The sequence below is a fragment of the Scatophagus argus genome, chromosome 24 (genome assembly GCF_020382885.2).
Source record: "Scatophagus argus isolate fScaArg1 chromosome 24, fScaArg1.pri, whole genome shotgun sequence".
NCBI lineage: Eukaryota > Metazoa > Chordata > Actinopteri > Scatophagidae > Scatophagus > Scatophagus argus.
Window position 1 is genome coordinate 5246429 of NC_058516.1, and position 20150 is coordinate 5266578.

The 20150-nt window shown below is 44.2% G+C and overlaps 1 protein-coding gene and 1 long non-coding RNA gene across 4 annotated transcripts in view; one reads left to right on the plus strand and one right to left on the minus strand.

Annotated features, from left to right (window-relative positions):
• The window catches only part of LOC124055695, a 34736-nt gene that overhangs the window by 10325 nt on the left and 4261 nt on the right, over positions 1-20150 (minus strand). For both annotated transcript variants that reach the window (XR_006842762.1, XR_006842763.1), the window contains exons 2-3: positions 5192-5244; positions 593-739 (exon numbers count right to left, since the gene is read on the minus strand). This is a non-coding gene — a long non-coding RNA (uncharacterized LOC124055695). The remainder of the gene's footprint in view (positions 1-592; positions 740-5191; positions 5245-20150) is intronic.
• The window catches only part of LOC124055690 (neuronal membrane glycoprotein M6-b-like), a 35460-nt gene that overhangs the window by 4092 nt on the left and 11218 nt on the right, over positions 1-20150 (plus strand). The window contains exon 1 of one of the 2 annotated variants that reach the window (XM_046382739.1): positions 5972-6447. The exons of the other annotated variant lie outside the window; for it this stretch is intronic. Within the exon in view, the coding sequence (XP_046238695.1) occupies positions 6378-6447 (70 nt within the window). The 5' untranslated portion in view covers positions 5972-6377. Of the gene's footprint in view, positions 1-5971; positions 6448-20150 lie in introns of those variants that run through there. 2 annotated transcript variants of the gene reach the window in all.

The following is a 20150-nucleotide window of genomic DNA, read 5'->3' on the forward strand; positions in this document are numbered from 1 at the left end:
CCAAATCTGGGCCAGCGGGATTAGCAGCTCGTCAAATAAATTGCTGGATGAAGGGGGTGGTTGTGCAGGCATATGTGTGTGTGTGTGTGTGTGTGGAGGTGTGTGTAGGTTAAGCCATCCACACTGACAGAAGTCAGATCTTTTAAATAAGGTGAGATATATCAGAGATGCTCTCTCACATCAGTCGGCTTTTAGGATTCTGTGTGTGAATGTGTGTGTGAGAGGGAAAACAGAGGCCAAAACATAAACTGCTCCGCCTTGTTGTGCTTAAATGTTCACCAGAGTGATAACATATAAAAGCAAAACTTTGCAATCACATGCAAATTCAGCGCAGACAGAAGTGCAGGTGTAGACGATGACGGAGCATGATGGGATTAGTTTGCATGAATTTGCATTAAAGTTAGCCATGTGTCTACTTTCTGTTTCAGCTGTCGGTTCGGGTGCAGACAGAGGGAGAGACAGACAGAGCGAAAGAAAGAAAACCTTGCACTGATCCGAATTAATACATCTGCAACTGAAGTGTTCATGCTGACAGCTTTAGACTAGTTTAGAGTGTGTGTGTGTGTGTGTGTGTGGTTCGAGATGGGCTAACCTTTGCCAGCATCCAACGGTTCCGGTCAGGGATGAGGGAGGGAAGCGTCTCCTTGGCGACCGATGGATGAGGGCGGGGTGGTAGGCAAGGGGGGAGGGAAACTGGGTCATCATCACCACAGATTAAGGGCCCGGATCTCGACGCACACTAAAGAACACACACGGACGCACAAAAGCAGAAACACACACACTTAAACAAAGACACTCTGAGGTGAAATGAAGAGGAACTTGACAGGTGAGAGATGAGACAACACAAGGTGCAGTGTTTCGATCCCGATCTCTGCCAAAGGTTTCCCTTTTAGACAAAGCCAGAAGCCCATTAAAATGGCAAGGATTAGACCAAAGCAACAGCGGGAGGCTCACAAAGCCGACGCTGAGACACTCTGCTTGTTTCTGTGTGTGTGTGTGTGCGAGTGTGAATCAGAATCTTTGTGTGATGATGGGCTGTTTGCAGCTTTACTGATACAGCACTTCTGTCTGACTGCTGAAGGCAGATAAATCAATAGCCAAGCAGGGGAAAACATACAGAGCACACAGGGAACGATCTGTTCAGGCAGACGACTAAACTGTTGCACGCAGGAGAAAGTTTCACTCAGTTCATGACTCCAGTAAGAAAAATGCAAATTAAAAAAAAACCAAAACAAAAACAGATACTTTGCCACCTGATGACAGCTTGTGTCTGCTTTGTGTTTCAAGGCTACAGTTTTTTCTTGCTTTTGGCTGTCTGGCTTTTCATGCTGAAGACACTATAAGAGCATTTCAAGTCAAAATGCATATGTGTCGTGTTTGAAAGGAAAGCTGCAGGAAACATACAGCCTGACTGCAACTGCGGTCCCACAAAGTCCCACAGTTTGGAGGCAGTGCCGTCTCATGCTGGACGGCTTGTATGAGACAGACACAAGAGCACTCGGCAGACAGCAGTGATTTCCTAAGGCTCGGGACAACCGACACAGTAGGTCACGGTGAGGTCAACCTCTGGGATCAGAGCTCAGAGCCTGGCAGTCGGCGTCAGCGCTCGACACGAGAGATGCATAATGATCTTGAGCAGCGCGTCAGGAAGACAGTTAAAAGGTCAATGTGACGCCTGTAGTGAGGCCGAGCATCTCAAAGGAGAAGACAGAGGAGACAGTAACTAGAACCCAAATAACATCAGTGCTCTTGATGCTGTATATCCCTTTTCATAAGTCAATCAATTGACTGTTTATTTTTCGCCATAACGTTATGTCATCATCTCCAAATCAGATGTACACACTGATGTGAGTTCAGCTCGCCAAGTATCCCATGATGCTTTGCGTGGCAAATCAGCCTCTTCCCATGTATGATGAACGGGTGTGGATGTTTTCGGCTGTCACCTCGCATGCAGTGGGCCAACACCAGCATCTTGCTGCTTACTGCTCCTGTTCACAGTGGACAATTTACTTACTTGCTTACTTACATACACCTCACTTTAACTGTCCACAAGATGATTCTCTCTCTGATGCTTTCAGGCAGCGACACAGAAAGCTTAAAACACACTGGCTGCATGTCAACAACTTAAGCCATCGGCTGAGCTGGCCGTAGGAGCAGAAATCGTTGTGCCGATGCTGCACTGATAAGATTTGTTTCAGTCGGTCTCACTTTATGGCTATCTCGTGCATTTGGTTTTGGTTTCTGGCTCTCGGCGGATTCAAGCTGTTACGTGGCCGCATGAGAAGTTTTTTCTAGGAACTGATAGCATCGCTTAAAGATCTGAAGCAGTGTTACACGTCTCCATGGCAACAGCAGAGCCTGCATCGCTCTGAGATCGCTCTAATGCTGACGATGTGGCCATGAGAGTCTCAGCTTGTTGTGGGAAAGCTTTTAAAGTTTGAAATAAGTGTGAAGCCAGTTGTGACTGTCTTTAGGGGTGTCCAGAGGCTGCTGCGCCCTCCCTTTCTCCCTCGTTTTCTTCCTCCTCTTCTCTCCCATCAACTCCACATCTGATGACACAGAGGAGCTGCGACGTCCTCGTTACATTAGGACAACCCCAACCGGGCTCCACTTTTCTCTTAACTGACTCACTGTAATGAGGGAAGACAGGCGTTCGACAGGCACTCACGGCTTTCCCTTTAATGGACGCCAGGAGTTGTGGAGGCAGATAAGAGAGCGGCTCACTGCTACCGAAGCCCAGCAGTTGGTCAAAATTGCTGAAGATGATACATGATTCAGTGAAGTCATATTGTGCATGGGTCACCTCTGAACATAAGGGTTCACAATGTGAGACAACATCACTGATATTTCCACACATGCTTAAAGAAAACAAACAGACTGTTTAAGGTTCAAACTACAGGCTGTACGTGCATTCATCCTTGGTCTCTGTCCTTCGTCGGATCTAAACCTCTCTTCACCAATTCTCATTTCTCGTGTGGCCGGAGGAGGATTACATGTGAATCCTGACCTCCACCCACTAACACACTTGCACAAACACATACAGTGTGCAGGTCTTTGATATGAGGCCAAATCATTTTCTTTCTTACTAATCTGTCTGTCCATACGTCGAGTATGAAACAATGTGGATGAGCTGCGGTGGTGATGTGGGGCATCAAATAATGTTGTGAGCCCCGGACTTTCAATCTAGTGCCATCATCAGGAACAAACTTTTATCTGTTCAATGACATCGGCCTCATGTAATGGCATTTTTGTGCACAGTCAAGCGACCACAGCGGCACCTTTTCGCACACGGATAATGTCACTTTAGCTGTGACATAATGGGAACTAAACATTCTGTTGTATTTGAGGCAGGAACTATGATATTTCGGACTTTCTGACGGTTATGGAAGGCAACATTAGTTGGAGATTTTGGCCCACATCCAAGCACTGAACATGTGTGTGTGCATGTGTGTGTGTGTGTGTGTGTGACAGGGTGATGGCGAAGAGTGCCAGAGAGCACTGTATCTCATCTTCTGGACAAGTCTTTAATCTGTGTGACCCAGCAAGGGATTATGGGGGTTCTGGGAGGAAAAATGGGGCTTGAAACTCACCCTTCACGCATAAAACCTGACAGTTTAGAGTGTTTATGTGCCTGTGTGTGTGATTTATTCCTACGACAAAGGAAGGCTTTTTTTCTTCCTGCACATCGTATTAACTATAAGAGGGATTTATGTCATTTACACCTGCCTTTTTCTACTTTATCCACATGGAAAGAATCTCATTGTTTGGCCTTACGCTGTAGTAGCAACACCACAAAGTGCTATATAATGGAAATATATGCAGGACTAGTTGATTTACATTTCACAATAAAAGACAGTTCAAAAGATCATACTTCCTGTATCTGCTTTTTCTCCTGGTTCTATATTTATCTGTTTTGTTCAAATCTTGATATGAAACAGGAAGTCGTTCTCTTTACAGGTAAATCAGGTGACCAGATAATATCAGAAGTCCTGCAATTGAAGTTAAACACGTAAATACACACATTTATAAATGTGTGTATTATTTATTTATAAATATGAAGTGGTCTATCACTTCTAAAGCAAAACAAGTACACTGGGCACCGATGACTAAAACTAAGCACTAAAACGACAACTTCTTGTTTTCCTTTGATTGTGTTTTACAGTATGTCACTAATAAAAAAGCCTACAGCTGTAGGCTCATTTTCCACTCAGGGTTCATGAGTAAAAATGACAAATAATCAAATAGTCTGACAACAGAAATGTAATAATCTGCAGCTATTTTGCTAACTGATTTAAGTTGGAAATCATTTAAGCAGAAATGTCAAGGATTCTGTGCTTTTCTTTGCTTCATGAGATAAGAAACTTAATATCTTCCAAGTGTTGGTGGAAAGACACAAGCAAACTTACGTTCTTGGATGGGAATTGTGCAGGACATTTTTTGTATTATTTGTAATGTGAACTGGGTCAATTTCGAATTAGTTGCAGCCTTAATGGTAATGATAACACGATGAAAAAAGACCCCAAAACTTTCTTATATGGCTAGCAGCTAACCCGGCGGTTCTGTCTGTGTGTCTGGCTTCACGTCTGGCTCCCTACAACTGTATTCAGTGTGTTTTCATCCAGTTTTCAGTCACGTTTCATAGAGGCAGACTTGAAACCCCGTCATTCCTTTGTGTAGTGGATCAGGTTTCCTCCTGGCTCAATATCAGAGCCATTCAAATGTCAGAAAGTCAGTGTGACGGATGACCCCTCTTTGGTTCAACAGCATATGGTGCAGAGTGGGTGTTAATTTCAGCCCTCGGGGTAAACAGATCCACTAAATGTCATTTATGTCATGTTAGCTGTTCTGGTGTGTGATGCTTTGTTGGAGGAAAACATCAGCGGCTGGTGGGGTCACCTCTGTCTGCACTGTGTCTGTGAGGACGAGTGGGGGGTGGGCGGGGGTGTTCCTGGACTGTTGTGTGGACTGAGCTTTGTCTGAAACTGGGCCACGTGGGCCCGAATTAAAACCTTATTTAAGAGGATTCGGGACAGATGGCGTCCCATTGTTTCAGGGTGTGTTTATTATTAGAAAACTGGGAGGGGGGGGATGATGGAAGCAGCAGCCCCTTGCCACCCGCTTTTCCTCCGAATAAACACACCACACCCATTTTGATTACAACCACTTCTCAGGGGTTCCAAGATTGACTCACCTTGCTTGATTTCTCATTGGGTTGTGAGATCTTGCACTCAGCCAATCAGCATCCTAGGAGGCAAACAAAGAATCCCTTCTTAAATAAAGCCAGGCACATGTCTGCTTAGCAGTGAAGAAGCTCTGATTGCTTAAAGGTGGTCCAGTCAAAAGTCAAGCTTTTGTTCCATAATAAACCATTCTGAGGCATCTATATGTGCAACAACAACAAACAGAAATGTGGAAGTAGAAGACTGAGCATCCTCATCTTCACCAGTGGGAATAATATCTTGACAGTACTGGAAATGGTGGCTCTTGCTGCTACATGCTTGCTGGCTAGTTGTGACTTGGAACATCATTATGCATGAGCACATTTGTCTTTTGAGTGCTGATTAGATGCTTAAGTATAACCAAAAGTGTTACATTAACTATGGCGGATGTTTTTCGTTCTTAGATTCAAATTCGTCCAACCACTGTAATGTGAGAGAGAGAAAATTAAAAACCAAAATCACACTCCTTCCCTGGACTTTTATCTTGCACACTTAAAGCACACTGCGGCTTCTTCTTCTTTTGCTCTTATTTCTGTCCCTCCTCTCCCCTCCTTCCATCCATCGCTGACTCTCAACTCACCAGATGGAGAGGAGGCGGCGAGTGTGTGGTTGCATGCGTGTGTGCGTGTGTGTGTAATCATGCATGCATGGTTACCCGTGAGTTTGCATATTTACATCTCCTGCACATTTTGTCCTTACATTTCCCTCTGCTTCGCCGAGGCGAAATCACGGAGGATGGAGGAATACTGGTGCAACAAAATGGCATTTAGTGAGGAAATAAAGTGACTGAGGGAAGAATAGACCCAATAAAAACAATTGTGTATGATCAGGAGAGATATTTAAGAAGCATATTACACAATGATTTTCTTTCTCCAAAGTCAGGGGCAGTTTTAGGGGCCAAAAAGCGTTTCCTGGCATCATCTGGGGGCGAATAAATCCAATCTGACAGCAGCTTTGCATCCTGCAACTGGATTGGTAATATACATAGAGAGACAGTGCTGAGCTTTAACGGGGAGGAAGGGAGAGAGGGAGGGTGTGTACGGAGAGGGAGAGAGAGAGAGAGAGAGAGAGAGCGAGCATCAAGTCACCACGATAGGCTCCACCATCCACAGACTGTAAGGTACAAGTGCCACAAGGAGACTATATTCTGCTAAAATAATGGATGGGACAAAGCCGGCCATGGAGTCCAACGCGGAGGAGACTCAGGACGAGGGACAGGAGAGCAAAGGTATGCTCAATCAGCCGCTGATATTTGCGCGTGTTGTGTATTTCTTCTTTGGAGACATCCGCGTCTGCGCCAGCCTGAGCGCTTTAACCTACTTGCAATGGCTTCTCGCTTGTGCGCGACACAATAGCGCTGCTTTCCCCCCTCCTGTGGCCTCTCACCTATCTGAAGGCGCAGGGGGGGAAAAGAAAACGCACAATAACGGTCTATCTGCTGCAGATGACCGAGATCCCACCAATCCCGAAGCGATGTTCCGCTTTTCTGTTATTTTGTGCCTTCTTCGGACTCTGGAGGCTGATGGAGGAGAATAGGAGGGTGTTGATGGACGGTGTGGCTTTATGGTGCATACATTAATGCCAATTTGCTTTTGCATTGCTGCACCATTATGAGTTTATCGCTACCTAATGAGCGGCGGGTGATAAAGAGGCGGCCGCATTGTTCAGGTGCAGGTGTGGAACAGCCGCTGCTCGATCCCCCCGCCGCAGCCGCTTCGATTATAATCGGCGAACCTCCCACAGAGGCTCTGTGTCTGATCTGTCAGGAGTGTGATCAGTCGACGGAGCTGCAACACATGAAGACTGTGTTTTGTGTGAATGCAGCAGTCTGGGTGCACTGGTTGCGCGGGAGGCTGCGAGAGGTGCACTCGGCGCAGATGGATGTGTCCATCAGCCCAGACATGTTAGCAGAGCCTCTGCAGGGCGCACACACTCAGCTGTGGGTTTGTAGAAGATGCTCGATGTGACTCTGCAGGAAGCATCCAGCATCACTTGATGCTCTTTAAGCCCAAAGGAAACTGAGCTGCAAACACAAGTAAATCTTGTTTAGCCTTAAATTTACTTGATTCTGTTCAACCAAACTGTTGATTCCCAACTGAATGTGTGTGTGTGGGAACAGTGCAGACGTGCCTCTGTGCACTGAAGGACTCAACGCCCATACAGAGTAAGGCTGGCTGATTTGTTTGGCGGGTTGTTTGGAGACAGCCGTGTTGTTATTGAAGGGCCTCTGACATCAGGCCTCTTACCATGGCCATGTTCTCTACAAACCCACTTGAACACGAACGCACAAATGACTCACGTTTTTGTGTGCAAATATCAAGGATGTAAAAGTGAATGAGCTTCTTCTCTTGCACATCAGTGTCAGAGTCAGCAGCAGCAGTGTTGCAGTTCACCTGGCGAGATGCCTTTTTGCCCTGTTGGCTGTTTCAGCGCAGGATAGTTGATACAGAGAGTGTGTGTGGGCCTGGAGGGGTTTCATACACTCACCTCACACACACATTTCCTCTGCTTTATTCCTTGCTCTCCCTCTGCAGGTGTCCTACACCCTCATGTGTGAATGTGTTAAAAAGAGGTGTTTGTTTTAAGATAAATTTAGATTTTTACCTTTAGCACGTACGATTTCTCGCTGCAGTTGGTCAGATTTTTACGGATTACAAGATTACTATCACGATTCTGGAGTCTTGGATAATTTTGTGACAAAATCTCAGCAGCAACGCACTTTCTCTTTAAAATGACAACATGATCTGCACATCCTGAAATATTTCTTGGACCCTGTCACAGTGATATTGCTGGGTCACAGTCTGTCTGTGACGTAAGAAGCAGAAGAGTCGGGTGTCCCTCAGTGGCAATGTTTTACAAAGACATTACGTCATCCTCTCCTCAGACTTTGCTGCTACATACAAGCCGGCGTCCAGTGAGAGCCTTCACAATGCAACTTCAACTGACGGAGCGTCCGTTTCAAGACCCTCGGGATAGTTGAGCAGGAGGGAAGTCATATTTATAGTTAGCAATTCCCCTCTGAATTCCTTAATCACCATTTTATGTCGAATGACTGAAATTATCACGCTACGTTCATCCCATCCCACCTCTGCAGCCGGGACCGTTGTGCTCCAGGTGTGATGTTGCACAACCCAATCCACCCACACCAGTGTACCAAAAATAGACCGGGTTGGAGGATGGCCTATTTGCTGGTGTAATCATTTGTGTGCGTCTTTGACATCTGGAATGTAACCATAAGCTTATAGCTGCCGTTAAGAGGCTGAAGATTTACAGTGGGGGCAAGAAGACGTGAGCTGTCGTGTAAGGAGCTTGTGTTGGTGTGTGCCAGCGCTGCCTCTTCAGAGCTACACGTCTCTGATTCCAGATGTGGGAAGTTTTGGAATAACGAGAAGAAGAGTGCTAGACAAGAAGCTCGACTGAAGCGAGAGACAGTTAGCATAGCTTAGCATAAAGAGAAACAGATAGATACAGTTAGCATATCTAATTTGTTAGCTAAATCACTTGCCTAAAACGTATTAAATCTTATAAAGAAATGGGATCTGAGCTCCTCGTGTTATGCATTAGCATCAGGTTCACAGTTTTGGCTGTACGGAGCGTGCTGATTGGCTGTGACCACATTAGCTACCTTGATTATGGTAAACGGTCTATGCACTTGATTAGACCACTATTGTGTCTCTTTGCAGCATCTCTGAGCTCAGAATAATTACAAACTGGAAAATGAACACAGAGCACAGGCAGAGGTTATAATCCGAAGGATGGGTGGTGTTTGTGGATTGATCTTTTTGCTTGATTGCGTCCTATAATCTCTAATCTGCATGTCTGTAGAGGTGCACCGCGTTCAGGACTCTGGTTACGAGACATCGGCGACCTTTCTCTGACCTACAATTAAATCTGATTTCATTAGTATGAAAGTTTGATTAGAGAAGACGAGCACCTCCTATGTGACGTTTTTGTTTTTGCCTTTACTGTGGCTCCCTAATGCGGCTTCGAGGGTTTCAAAGTGGCACTGAGTGCATTTCAAGTTCCTCTCACTGCGTCTGTCTGTCCTCCTCTTTGTTGTTGATGACTGGCCTGACACACCTTCCTTCTTTCTGTGTGTGTGTGTCGTCTCTTACATAACGTGTTGCTGGCTGGCCGCCTTTGGTTATGATGTTCAGATCAGAACCGTAAGAGATTACATCATCGTCTGGAGGGGTGCAGGTTTTGTTAAATTTTCTGCATGGACGCACAGAGCTTGCTGCAGCCTCTGAAGCACAAAGAGGGCTCATCTTAATCTGGCTTTTAAGTGACCTGAGCGGGGCAGGATATTAAGATTCTGTGCTCATGAGTTAATGCAAGACATTTTCAGGCGAAACAGTGATACGGTTTTAAAAGGAGGTGGAGCAGGGACTCAAATAAAGGCGATTAATGTTTAGGCCTAAATGTTGTTGTGGGAAATACGTTTATTTGCCCTCCAAGCCAGGATTTATTTGAGAAGACTGGGACCAGTTGCCAGGCAACCAGCAGTTACTGGTCCTGGCTAAGAAAGAGTGAATTGTCGTTGTTATACTTCAGTTATTGTGCAGATTAAACAGACAAAGATTTAAGTTGATAATAATAAATTTGCTTCAGAGCTGCTGCTTGACAGCTTTTACCTCTGAACCGAACCAGCTGAGCTGTTTCCTCCTGTTTACAGTCTTTAACGTAACATAAGCTGATTGGCTGTTGGATCTAGCTTCAACATCTGTTTAACATACAGACACGACGGTGGTATCAATCATCTAATGTGACTCGCAGCAAAAAAACACAAAAAACGTCTTTTAACTAAATTAGATTATCCAATTCAATGTGTCAAATTCTCTCTAAAGTAGCATAAACTCACTGAATTTCATTGCTTTATATCACATTTACATTCTGGTAGTGATTTGTAGGTAAGTAAGTGACTGAATTCCACTGGTCACATTACTGTAGGTCCTTTTTACTGCATAAAATAAGATAACACGAGTCTCATCATTTCTCAGAGAGCTGGAGTTAGTGTTGACTGACAGATTTCAGTCACTTCTTGAGGCCTCTGAAAAGACTTCAGATGAAACAGTTTATGACGGCATAATCTCGTTTGAACTGCTCACAGCCCACATGAAGGGTTGTAAGCAGCCACTGATTCGTTTTAACGGATCACTGTCCTAACCGGCTGGGACCCTCTGAATGAGTGGTCTGAAAGAAATTTTATCAGCAAAGAGTTTTCTCAGTCTTCTATGATAGTAAATTGAATTAGTTGTGTTTTGTTTTTTTTTTGACAGAAAATAAGCTAGCTGAAGATGTCACCCTGGGTCTGAGAGATTTATAATGTCCATTTTTTTTATTATTTCCTGACATAACCTCCAATGAATGACAATAAACCAGGTTGGCAAGCCAGGCGGATAACATTTTTAGCACACAACAGAGGAAAAGGCTTCAGGTGTCCAGACTGAGGAGCTGAATCTAAAGGCCAACCCCTGTTTGATGATCAGGCGGTAGGAGAAGAGTTTGACCGTCCTTCCTGCTGCTGCTGCTGACATTTAGTTTGTGTTGCTGATAAATATTGGACAGGTTCCCTGCGCCTCCTTCTTGACCTTACAATAGATCAAGCACAACTTGTTTAATGTTAAATAAAACATTTGAATCCTTTATGGATCATTGTTGCTGTACCGTAAATATTAAAAGGTGACCAGCAGCTCCTTTTTTGACTGAACTAGTTACCCGTGTTCAGTGTTATTATGCCTTGTAATCCACTTTACAGGCCAAAGCACATCACTGCTGCCACACACACATAAATCCTAAGAAGCTTCTTCTGCACTCTCTTTAAGGAGTGAGAGTCACTCATTATTCTGCGCTTGTATATGTGATAACTTTAGGGCAGAAAACGAGTGAAATCCATTATAGCCTACACAGGTTTATCTGCTGTAGCTTTGCTGACGGCAAAACTGCGTAATATCCAAATACTTTCCACTCTCCCCTCCAAGCAAGTACAAAAAAATACACTTTGGTTTGGATGATGCTTTTCAGCCAAGTTGCTATTTTTAGCCGTGCTAACAAGCATTACTTTCTGTATATGTTCAAGTTTAAGACATCAGATTGTTTAGCACGTCACTATTTGCCAAACACAACCAACAAGCTTAGAACTGCTTGTCAATCCATGACCCATTGTGGTCACATTTGTAATGCCAGACAAACAAACAAACAACAACACAGGGAACATACTTGGAAGTACAGTCCGGTTCTGACAGGCTGACACGTCAACTCTGGGTTGAATTCGATGAGTTTTGCTTTGCTTTCAGCTTGAGTTTGCATGCAAGGAATCCAAATCAAAAGGAAGTCTTATTTCTCGCTCAGATCTACTGAGTTGGAGCCACAATTCTGTCTTTCTTTGCTCTGAAAACTTGCTTTGCACATACAAATCTGCCCTGCAAATCTCAGACTTTATGCCTGAATTGTCGTCTTTCCTCTCTTCTCTTTTCCAGCCCTCCTCTCCCATCATCCTCTTTACTCCTCTCTGTCTCGTCCTGATTCTCCTGCTTATCTCTCTTTTCCACACACTCACGCACACACACACACACACACACACACACACCCTTCGCCTATTCTCCTCTCGCCCTGGAGGTGTGTGAGGTTCTGGGAGCATGTGAAAGCCATCACACAGGGAGCGGCTCATGGGTTCCTCATTTGAAGCTATTTGCCCAAAGCGTGCTGTCAGCCTCCATCTGGATATGTGTGTGTGTATGTGTGTGTGTGTGCTTGTATTTGTTTACGTGTCAATGACCAGGAGTGGTTCAGGGGAATGTCTGTATTGGTCCTTTGCTTGCACTGGAGCTAAAGATCTATTTTTGCGGAAGTGTGGGTGAGACTGTGTGGTACGCCGTTGTGTTCATATTCAGCCCTCTTAGTCCCCACACTGTGGTCACATTTATATTTAAATGTGCTTTCTCTGCTTGCATGCTGAACAAAACAAGCAGTATTTAGTATAGATGTGTCTTTCATCCATGAATGCTGGCAGAGTTGAAGAAAATGCAAAAATCCAGTGATGTTTAAAAGACAGGAAGGCATTTATGTGTCTGTATGCCTGAGGGAGAGGAAAGAGATTAAACTTTAAAACACTCTCTGTGGCTGGTCTAATTACAGGAAAATGAAAATGAGAAAAACACTGTTTTACAATTCGTGTTGAAGGGGAAAAACAATCAACTGTTCGATACATCCCGTTGCAGAAGTGGACGATTCTGCATCGATTCGCAAATGCCTAAAGTGTATTTTCTCTCTGTTAGTTAATAATGTGATGTTGACGGAACAGAAAAGGTGAATCTCATCTGCAAAGGCCATCCAGCTGACATCTGCAAGGTAAACAAGACGTATACTGCAAGCAGGACTACTTTCTGCAGAGGAGCAGAGGCTAACATTAACAGAAGGGAGCAGCGATAAACCAAACAAGACCGTCAGACCAACAGGCACTTCAGCATTAAACAACTTACTGTAAACCAACTCTGTGGTGAAGAAAATACCTCTATGCTCGGTCTGCTTCAACTCAAAAACCCTGCACCTAATCAGCGTCCTGGACAAAGATGGCTGTCCCTGAATCTAACCGTGCAGCAGAGATGCTGCTGTCCACTGCTGGAGACATTTTGTTATACTCAGTCAGGCTTTAAAATGCTTTCAATTGAATTCATTCAATATTAATGCTGTTAACTGTTTGAAATTAAAAGGCTGCAGACCGTTTATCTTAATTGCCAGTTATGCTTGATGTTGGATTCCAGTGGAATAAGAGCACAGCGAGTGGTCCGACACACAGGATGTCACTACTCAGTCTGACTGGCTGATCTAATCTAGTAGCCTGATCTGAGTCAATGATCAATTTGGGGAAGGAAGCGGTGATATGATGTGCTGAGGTCGGCGCCGTATGATTTTTTTTTCTTTTTAAGCATCAAACTTGTACCTTGCTCCTGAAGATGTCTGTAATTTTACAGCATTAGGCAGCACATTCCTCCCAGGCATTTCTGCTTTTAATGCACTTCGCTCTCAGCTCTGCACCTTTTATTTCTCTCCTCCTCTTGTGCTGTCCTTTTTTTATTCGCCACACTGCAGCTCGGCCACGTGCACGCAATGCGCCGACGTTGCGTTGTGCATCTGTGTGTGACCAATCACATGATGACAGACAGAGATCATAGCAAGACCCCTGGCTGCCGGTCTACACCTCTGGGGGACTGTGGCGGCTCCGTGCTGTTTTCTGTTTGATTTAGCATTTTTAAAACAGCACAGTCAGCTTGGCAGGCTAATTGGAGGTCTCCCAGTGCTCCCAATAGCCAGTGCTGGTCCACTAATAAAGCAAAAATGCCTCCAACAGTCACAACAGAGGATTTGCTGCTTTTCTCTGTTTTATATCATCCTAATTGATTAACTTTGGGCTTCGGACTGCTGTTGTGACAGAACAAGACCTTTGAAAACATCACCTCGGGCTTACAAGCATTTCTCACCATTATCTCATGAACTGATAATAAACATAACAGTGGCAGATGACAGGAATTTGAAAGCAAATGCACAAGCCTCCGCAAATAACCTCCACAATAACCTGAAGGCATCACCCTCCAACACGGCATCTCCTGCACATTTGAACCCCAGTCTGCAGTGGGTATATGAATAGCAGCAAGTGGCAGGTTGGCGCAGCATGCCTTGTTCCTGAGTGATGCCAGCCTCCTCTGGCCTCCCTCCATCACCTACTGATGCCCAATCTGCTCCTCTCAGCCACAGCTCATAAAACGCCTGATGCCGATTAGCACTCGTCATCATTAGCCATGTATAAGTGACGTTGCCTGTATGATGAGTGGGTCATTCCGTGTGTCTCAGATTCAGGCCAGGGAATAATTCGGTGCTATTGGTGAGATTGTTTGGGATGATAAAAGCGTGTGGTTGCCGCTGTGCTGTCTAATCAATCAGGAAAACTAGGAAGTCAGCGTCCACAGAAGGTATATCTATGTTAGCGTAAATGTGTTGCAGCAACTCATATTTGAGACTACATGTGCCGACCACACGCAGACACACACACAGTGTTTGTGAGCCCCTGAGGCTGCTGGAAAGTGAATCTTCATAATCACATCGGGGGAGAGGAGGATGGCGTGGAGGCGAAGGGGCCAGCGGAGGGCCACCCACGTCTTTGACATCTCAGGCAAAGTGACATTAGCCAAGTTGGTTGTGTAACTCCTGAGCCATTCAGTTCGATGGCACGGCACTTCTGTCCAGAGGGGCCATTTTACATTTTGGTGGAACACGACTCAAACTAATAGCGTTCTCTCCGCTCCGCTGAGCCGGCAGACGGCAGCTCAGGACAGGTGATCCTGCCTCTGAATAGCAGACGATTAGAGATAAGAAAGAGCGGTTTAGAGAGTTTTCACACTGCACAGGCAATCAGTGGACTATCTGCCATTTCTGGTTAGGCCAAGTCTCTGCACCCTACAGCCAGGTGCTTGTAAATATAATGTTCTGCTGTTAATTACACTTGCCTCATTATACAAAGCAGCCCTGAAGGGCAGAAACACAGCTTTCTTACAACACATTGGGTGATAATGCACTCCAAATTATGAGACTGCCCCAAGAAAAACCAGGATTCCCAAACTTTCTTAATAACTTGCACACCTCATTACATATATGGGAACTAATTATCCCAAAATAAAACCATGAAAGATATACACAAAAGTAAAACTTCTCATGTGACGTTTCTCTCATAAATTTTACTTATCACAAACATCTGAGTTAGTGTCTCATCCAAGCTTTAAAATTCTGAGGTAGAAAAGTGACCTAAAATTAAAATCAAAATATTGACTTCCCGTGAGCACTTTGGTGTCATAATACCATGACTCTGTTTTGTTAGTTGTTATGGCTTTCATATTTCATATCTTCCCAGGCATTGAAATACTTAAAAAATACCAAACAGCTGAAACATGTTTGGTAAGAAACCACAGTTACCACTCAAGTGGCTGGATTTGGAAAAAACTTTTAGCAGTATGTATCACGGCCTACAAACCTGCTGAGGAAGCTAATCTTCTTTTTTTTGGAAAAACTCATTGCTGCCTCTTGATGTCCTTGAAATCCTCTGCATGAGTGGTTGACCCTGGCGGGCCATGACAGTGAACATCAGGCCAGCAGGTGTAGCACTTTACTCTTCCTCCCAGGCATTCCAGCTGTTCACATACCAAGATACAAAAACAAGCAAAAGCTCCTTAAGTCACCCTGAGAAGAGAAGAATATTTGATGTCCAGGAGTGTGTGAGCACGAAGCGCAGCTGTATATGAACTTACATTTTCTCCTGGTGTGTTTGACATGCGAGTCATTTTTGTTTTTGGACAGGTCGGACGTGTCAGCACTCAGCGTGGTGGTTTAGATGCAAACATGCAAACAAGCTGATCATAATCTGCACCAGCTGATCAGTTTGTGTGTGTTTCTCTGCATCTGCGAGTCCTCTCGTGCATGCGTCCCATCTGTGTGTGTGCGATTCTGTACACATCAGCATCCGTGGGTGTGTGTGTCTTGGGAGTTGAGTTCCTCACACAGCTGTCAGAGTTTAGCCCAGATTGGAGATGGAGGGAAGCAACATCCAGCAGATGAGCTGGATGAAAGTATTGATCACGCAGGAGGGCACTGAGAACGGGATTTGAGAGACCATCATGCTCACTTACACCCAGCCAGATGCTGTGGCGTTCATAAAGCTGCACAGCCAGCCAAGGGTTTCTCACAAACAGAAGATTAGGGTCAGTTATGTACCGTGGGAAAAAAAGGTTTCTGGTTGGCGACGGTGATGGCGTCCGGCGTCATCCTCTTACCTGGCGCCGAGCATATTGTCGACGCATATTAACGACGCAAACAAGCCGATTACTGAACATTTGCTTTGATAATGTGCTGGTTATGAGATGAATGTGTGTCACGGTGAGGGAGGAGGTATTAAAGAGAAGAGCTCTTAACACGCATGGGAACTAAATGCATAGTTTTTATGTGTATGAAAACTTTATAGAAGTTGAATTAAAAGCTGCTCCTGTTTGTTAAAACTTGAGTCTTTCCTTACTTTGCTTACTTTACACACTTTGTAGTAATAGCATCACTAAGTTGACTGATGAGAACGGGGGGTTTTATGCAAACACTCCACGTGAGCCCAACTTAACTGCTCTGATAACAGTCGACTGAGTCATTTTCAATACATTTTCCTGCATCTCAATTTTGAGGAGTTTCTGCATCCCATCTAAATGACAGCACATTGATGACTGACGATGATTTTACACAGGCTGTGCAACATTTGCCGTTTTACTCGGATTTTACAAACACAACCACAAACAACACTGCTTTTATGCTTCATGCCTGTCTTCTTCTGTGTTTTGTTTGTAACTACAGTGTATTTTGCATTGGGCTCTGACCTTCACTCAGAGCTGTGCCTGAATGCATCGCATGTAGACACAAGAGGACCGAAGTTGTTGATCTACTAAACGTGGTGCTTCCACTCCTGCTGTGCAGGGGAGGCTTTAGTTGGATAAAACAAGCAACTGAAGATGACAGTAAATGAAATTTTTCACTTGTTCATAGACAAAACAATTAAGCACATAACTGAGAAAGTCTGGCATTTTAATTCATCATTAATTAGCTGTTAGCTGCTTTGACAAGCCTGTGCAATGGCTAATTATTACCAGCATTTTAAGTCTGCTCAAGTAACTGCTCATGTTTCTTCCCTTGTTGGACGTCGCTGTGGCAAAGCTACTATGTTCCCAGATTTAAGCAATTACTTTGGTGTCACAACTGATCGAACAAAGAGTAAAACTACAAAAACAAGACCCCAGTTGTAATAAAGGGGAATCATCCTTTCAGGAAATGCAGCTTTGTTTTTAACTTCATGACTATGTGGTTTTGATGTTTTCTCGTGATTTTCAAAAGGCTTTTGTAAAAAAGCTCAGAGGAGCATTTTATCCTCCAACTCAAGTGGAAAGACAGAAATCTCCCAAGCTGAAGTTATGACGCAACAAGCTTGAGTGTGAGGGTTGTGGCTGAAGTCTGCTGCCATCAAACAGATGGGACTTCTTTTTCATCTCAACCAGAGGAGACAAAGCCATCCATCCCCCTCCTGTCTCTCCTTCTCTTTCCCACACCCTCCCTCTCTCTCTCGGAGATCCTCCTCAACTCTTGTGGGAATCTACCCATAATGCACTGTGAGGAAATTGCCCCATAATGAATACAGCACTTCTAAATTGGAATACAGCCGCAGGCAGGGACCAGACCGGCCGCTGAAATATTCACAAAGCTTTATTAACGCTGTTATTCCTGGCAGATGTACTGTACGTACGAACAGTTGGCGATAATCGTGCTGTGCCACTGGGTTGTACAGTTTACAGCAAATTATTAACTACCAGGACAGTCCATGCAGTCTCTTCTCTGCTCAATGAAATGAGTGCTGTCAGAGAAATACAGCACATAAATTCAGCCAATACTATCTAGATGTCAGATGAAGGCTGCTGCTGAAACCCAATGCAGTTATTTTGAGAGTCCAGTTTTTATTTGCCTCAGGTATTTTGCCTGCATGCTGTGCCTCAATGAACAAAACTGTTCTTACAAATACAGTGCGAGAATGAAAGTTTGCAAAGCGGTTTTAAGGGATTATGTCATGCAGACTCTCTTCAATTCAATGTCGTGGGTGTCGGGTGATTGACAGGAAGAGGCGCATAATCACAAAGGATGTCAGCACTCGGTGACAAGTTCTGTCTCCGACCATGTCTACTCTCTGCCACACCTCATTCCCCCAATCAAAGAGTATGAAACTTTCCCTTGCCTATAAGAAGACATGGAATAAGAAAAAAGGACAAACCCAAATGGAGGATTAGCATCGACCTTGTAGATTGTGCTTTTTAGGTGACACAAACCAGGGAAAATAATGAACAAACACTAAAAACCATTTCTGAGCTTATTTGCATCTTTGAGCTCTTTGTTTTGGTTTTGCAGCCTGCCTACCTGGTTGGTTCACTCTTGCTTCTCTCAGCAAAAGAACATACCGCAAACACACTAAGATACCGACAAGCTGGTACACACTGTAGAGCATTTAGCAGCTAAAGAGTAAGTTGGTGGAGATCAAAAACAAGGCAAGAAGTTTATACTGGACTTCAGGCACCCACAAACATGACTCACACGAATGGTGATGTTGCTTCATATCTGCTCGGCGTGTTAATAAGCAAACGTTTGCCAGCAGTAAAACCCTATCAACTTTATAATGCGATAACATGTCAGTGTGGTAGCTTGTTTCTGCTGCTCAAAGTGGCAAAAAAAGAATTTAATTCCAAGTACGGCTACCTAGATCTAGATCTGTATCACTTTTTCAACAGGGCATATACAGTACACACACACAGAAATTAATCATGTGTGTTTAAGATGAAATTTAATGTATTAGTTGCGTATCAATAGTCTGCATCACTTTTTGATGTATTATGAATTCTTTAAATCCATGCAGAGTCAATTAAAAATCTCTCTCTCTGTCTTTCTTTCATGTCAAACAATACAGTTGTTACCCACTTCCCAAAACCTAACGAGCAGATTAAGGATGGAGATACTTTGCATGTCCTTCCTCTCCATGTTTCTTCTGACTTCACGTCAGCTGCTTTCACATCGTGTGCTGTGTTTGTCATTTTTGGTTCAAATTCCCGACCTGCCGTCACCACTTAGCACCAATTGTAAGGTTTTGGTTCAGGTCAGATCACTCTACATCATTATGTGTGTGTGTGTGTGTGTATGTGTGTGTGTGTGAGAGAGAGAGAGGCGGCTACGAAGAACTACGCTGCCACTGAACTGGGTCGTGGGTAACGCATTGCTATGGCAACTGCTATTTGCCGGCCCTGGGGCCAGGAACTGCTTTTCGCTTACACTTACTCTCTCTCTCTGTTCTTTTCTCTGCTCCTTGCTCACTCTGCCTCTTTCTTCACCATCTTCTCTCTTTTTTCCTCATCCCTTTGTTCCTCTGCTCGCTTTCTATCGATCTCTTGATCTTATCTTCTTCTCCATTCACCTCTGCTTTCCTTTTTCTCTCTCACGCTCCTCGCTCATACTACGATTCCTTCTCAGTTTTTCTTCATTCATTTATCCTCTTATTTTTCTTTGTCTGAGGAAAAATTAATTTACTTTCATCATCTTGCTTAAATGTCACCCTCAGTTGCAAATTGAAAGCCTAATTTAAGCAGGGGAACATTTTTGGGGTTTTCTCCTGACGGCCGCTAGAGCACTTGTGGAAGAACAAGCTTTAACAGCGGGGGGATGTTAATCCTTAATTGTAACTCTTGTCTGTCAAATTATTTGCTGTTCTGTCATTTGGTGGCATTAACAGAAATACCAGCATCTTTTGTTTGGTCTATGGCGAGCTGGTGTTCAGGCATCTTCACAGACAGCCTGTGTTCCCACAACCTGATGCATCGTTCCTGGTCTGAGATGGTTGAGATGATAAAACATTGTAACAGGAGAGCCACATATTGTCTAAGCGATTAACTCCGGCTGTAAGTCGTGTGGTCATGCAGTCATATTTCAAAAACAGAGTGCAGAAGAAGACAAGCAGGTCAGGTGGTAAAATGAGAGCGATGGGCCAGCCTCGGTGTGTCACCTAAATTCTACTCTAATGAACAGTCCATTGATTTCCATTAGGTCTGGCTGCAGCTGGACACTCCGGCCTGTCTGTTAACCATTAGCACACTTTAAAAACCAAGGCTGACAAACAGCCATAGCCACAGGCGGATCAGATGAGGGGCCCAGTTCAGCGTTTCAAAGAAATCTGTGAATTCACCCATGAGGGTGCATGGGGCGAAAAGGGAGAGTTAAAAGCAGAGATAATATAAGCTTTAAATACCAGTCATGCACTCTTTCACATTCATCTTAAGTTGAGGTCTTTCTCAGAACAAATGAACAAAATCTTTATACAGG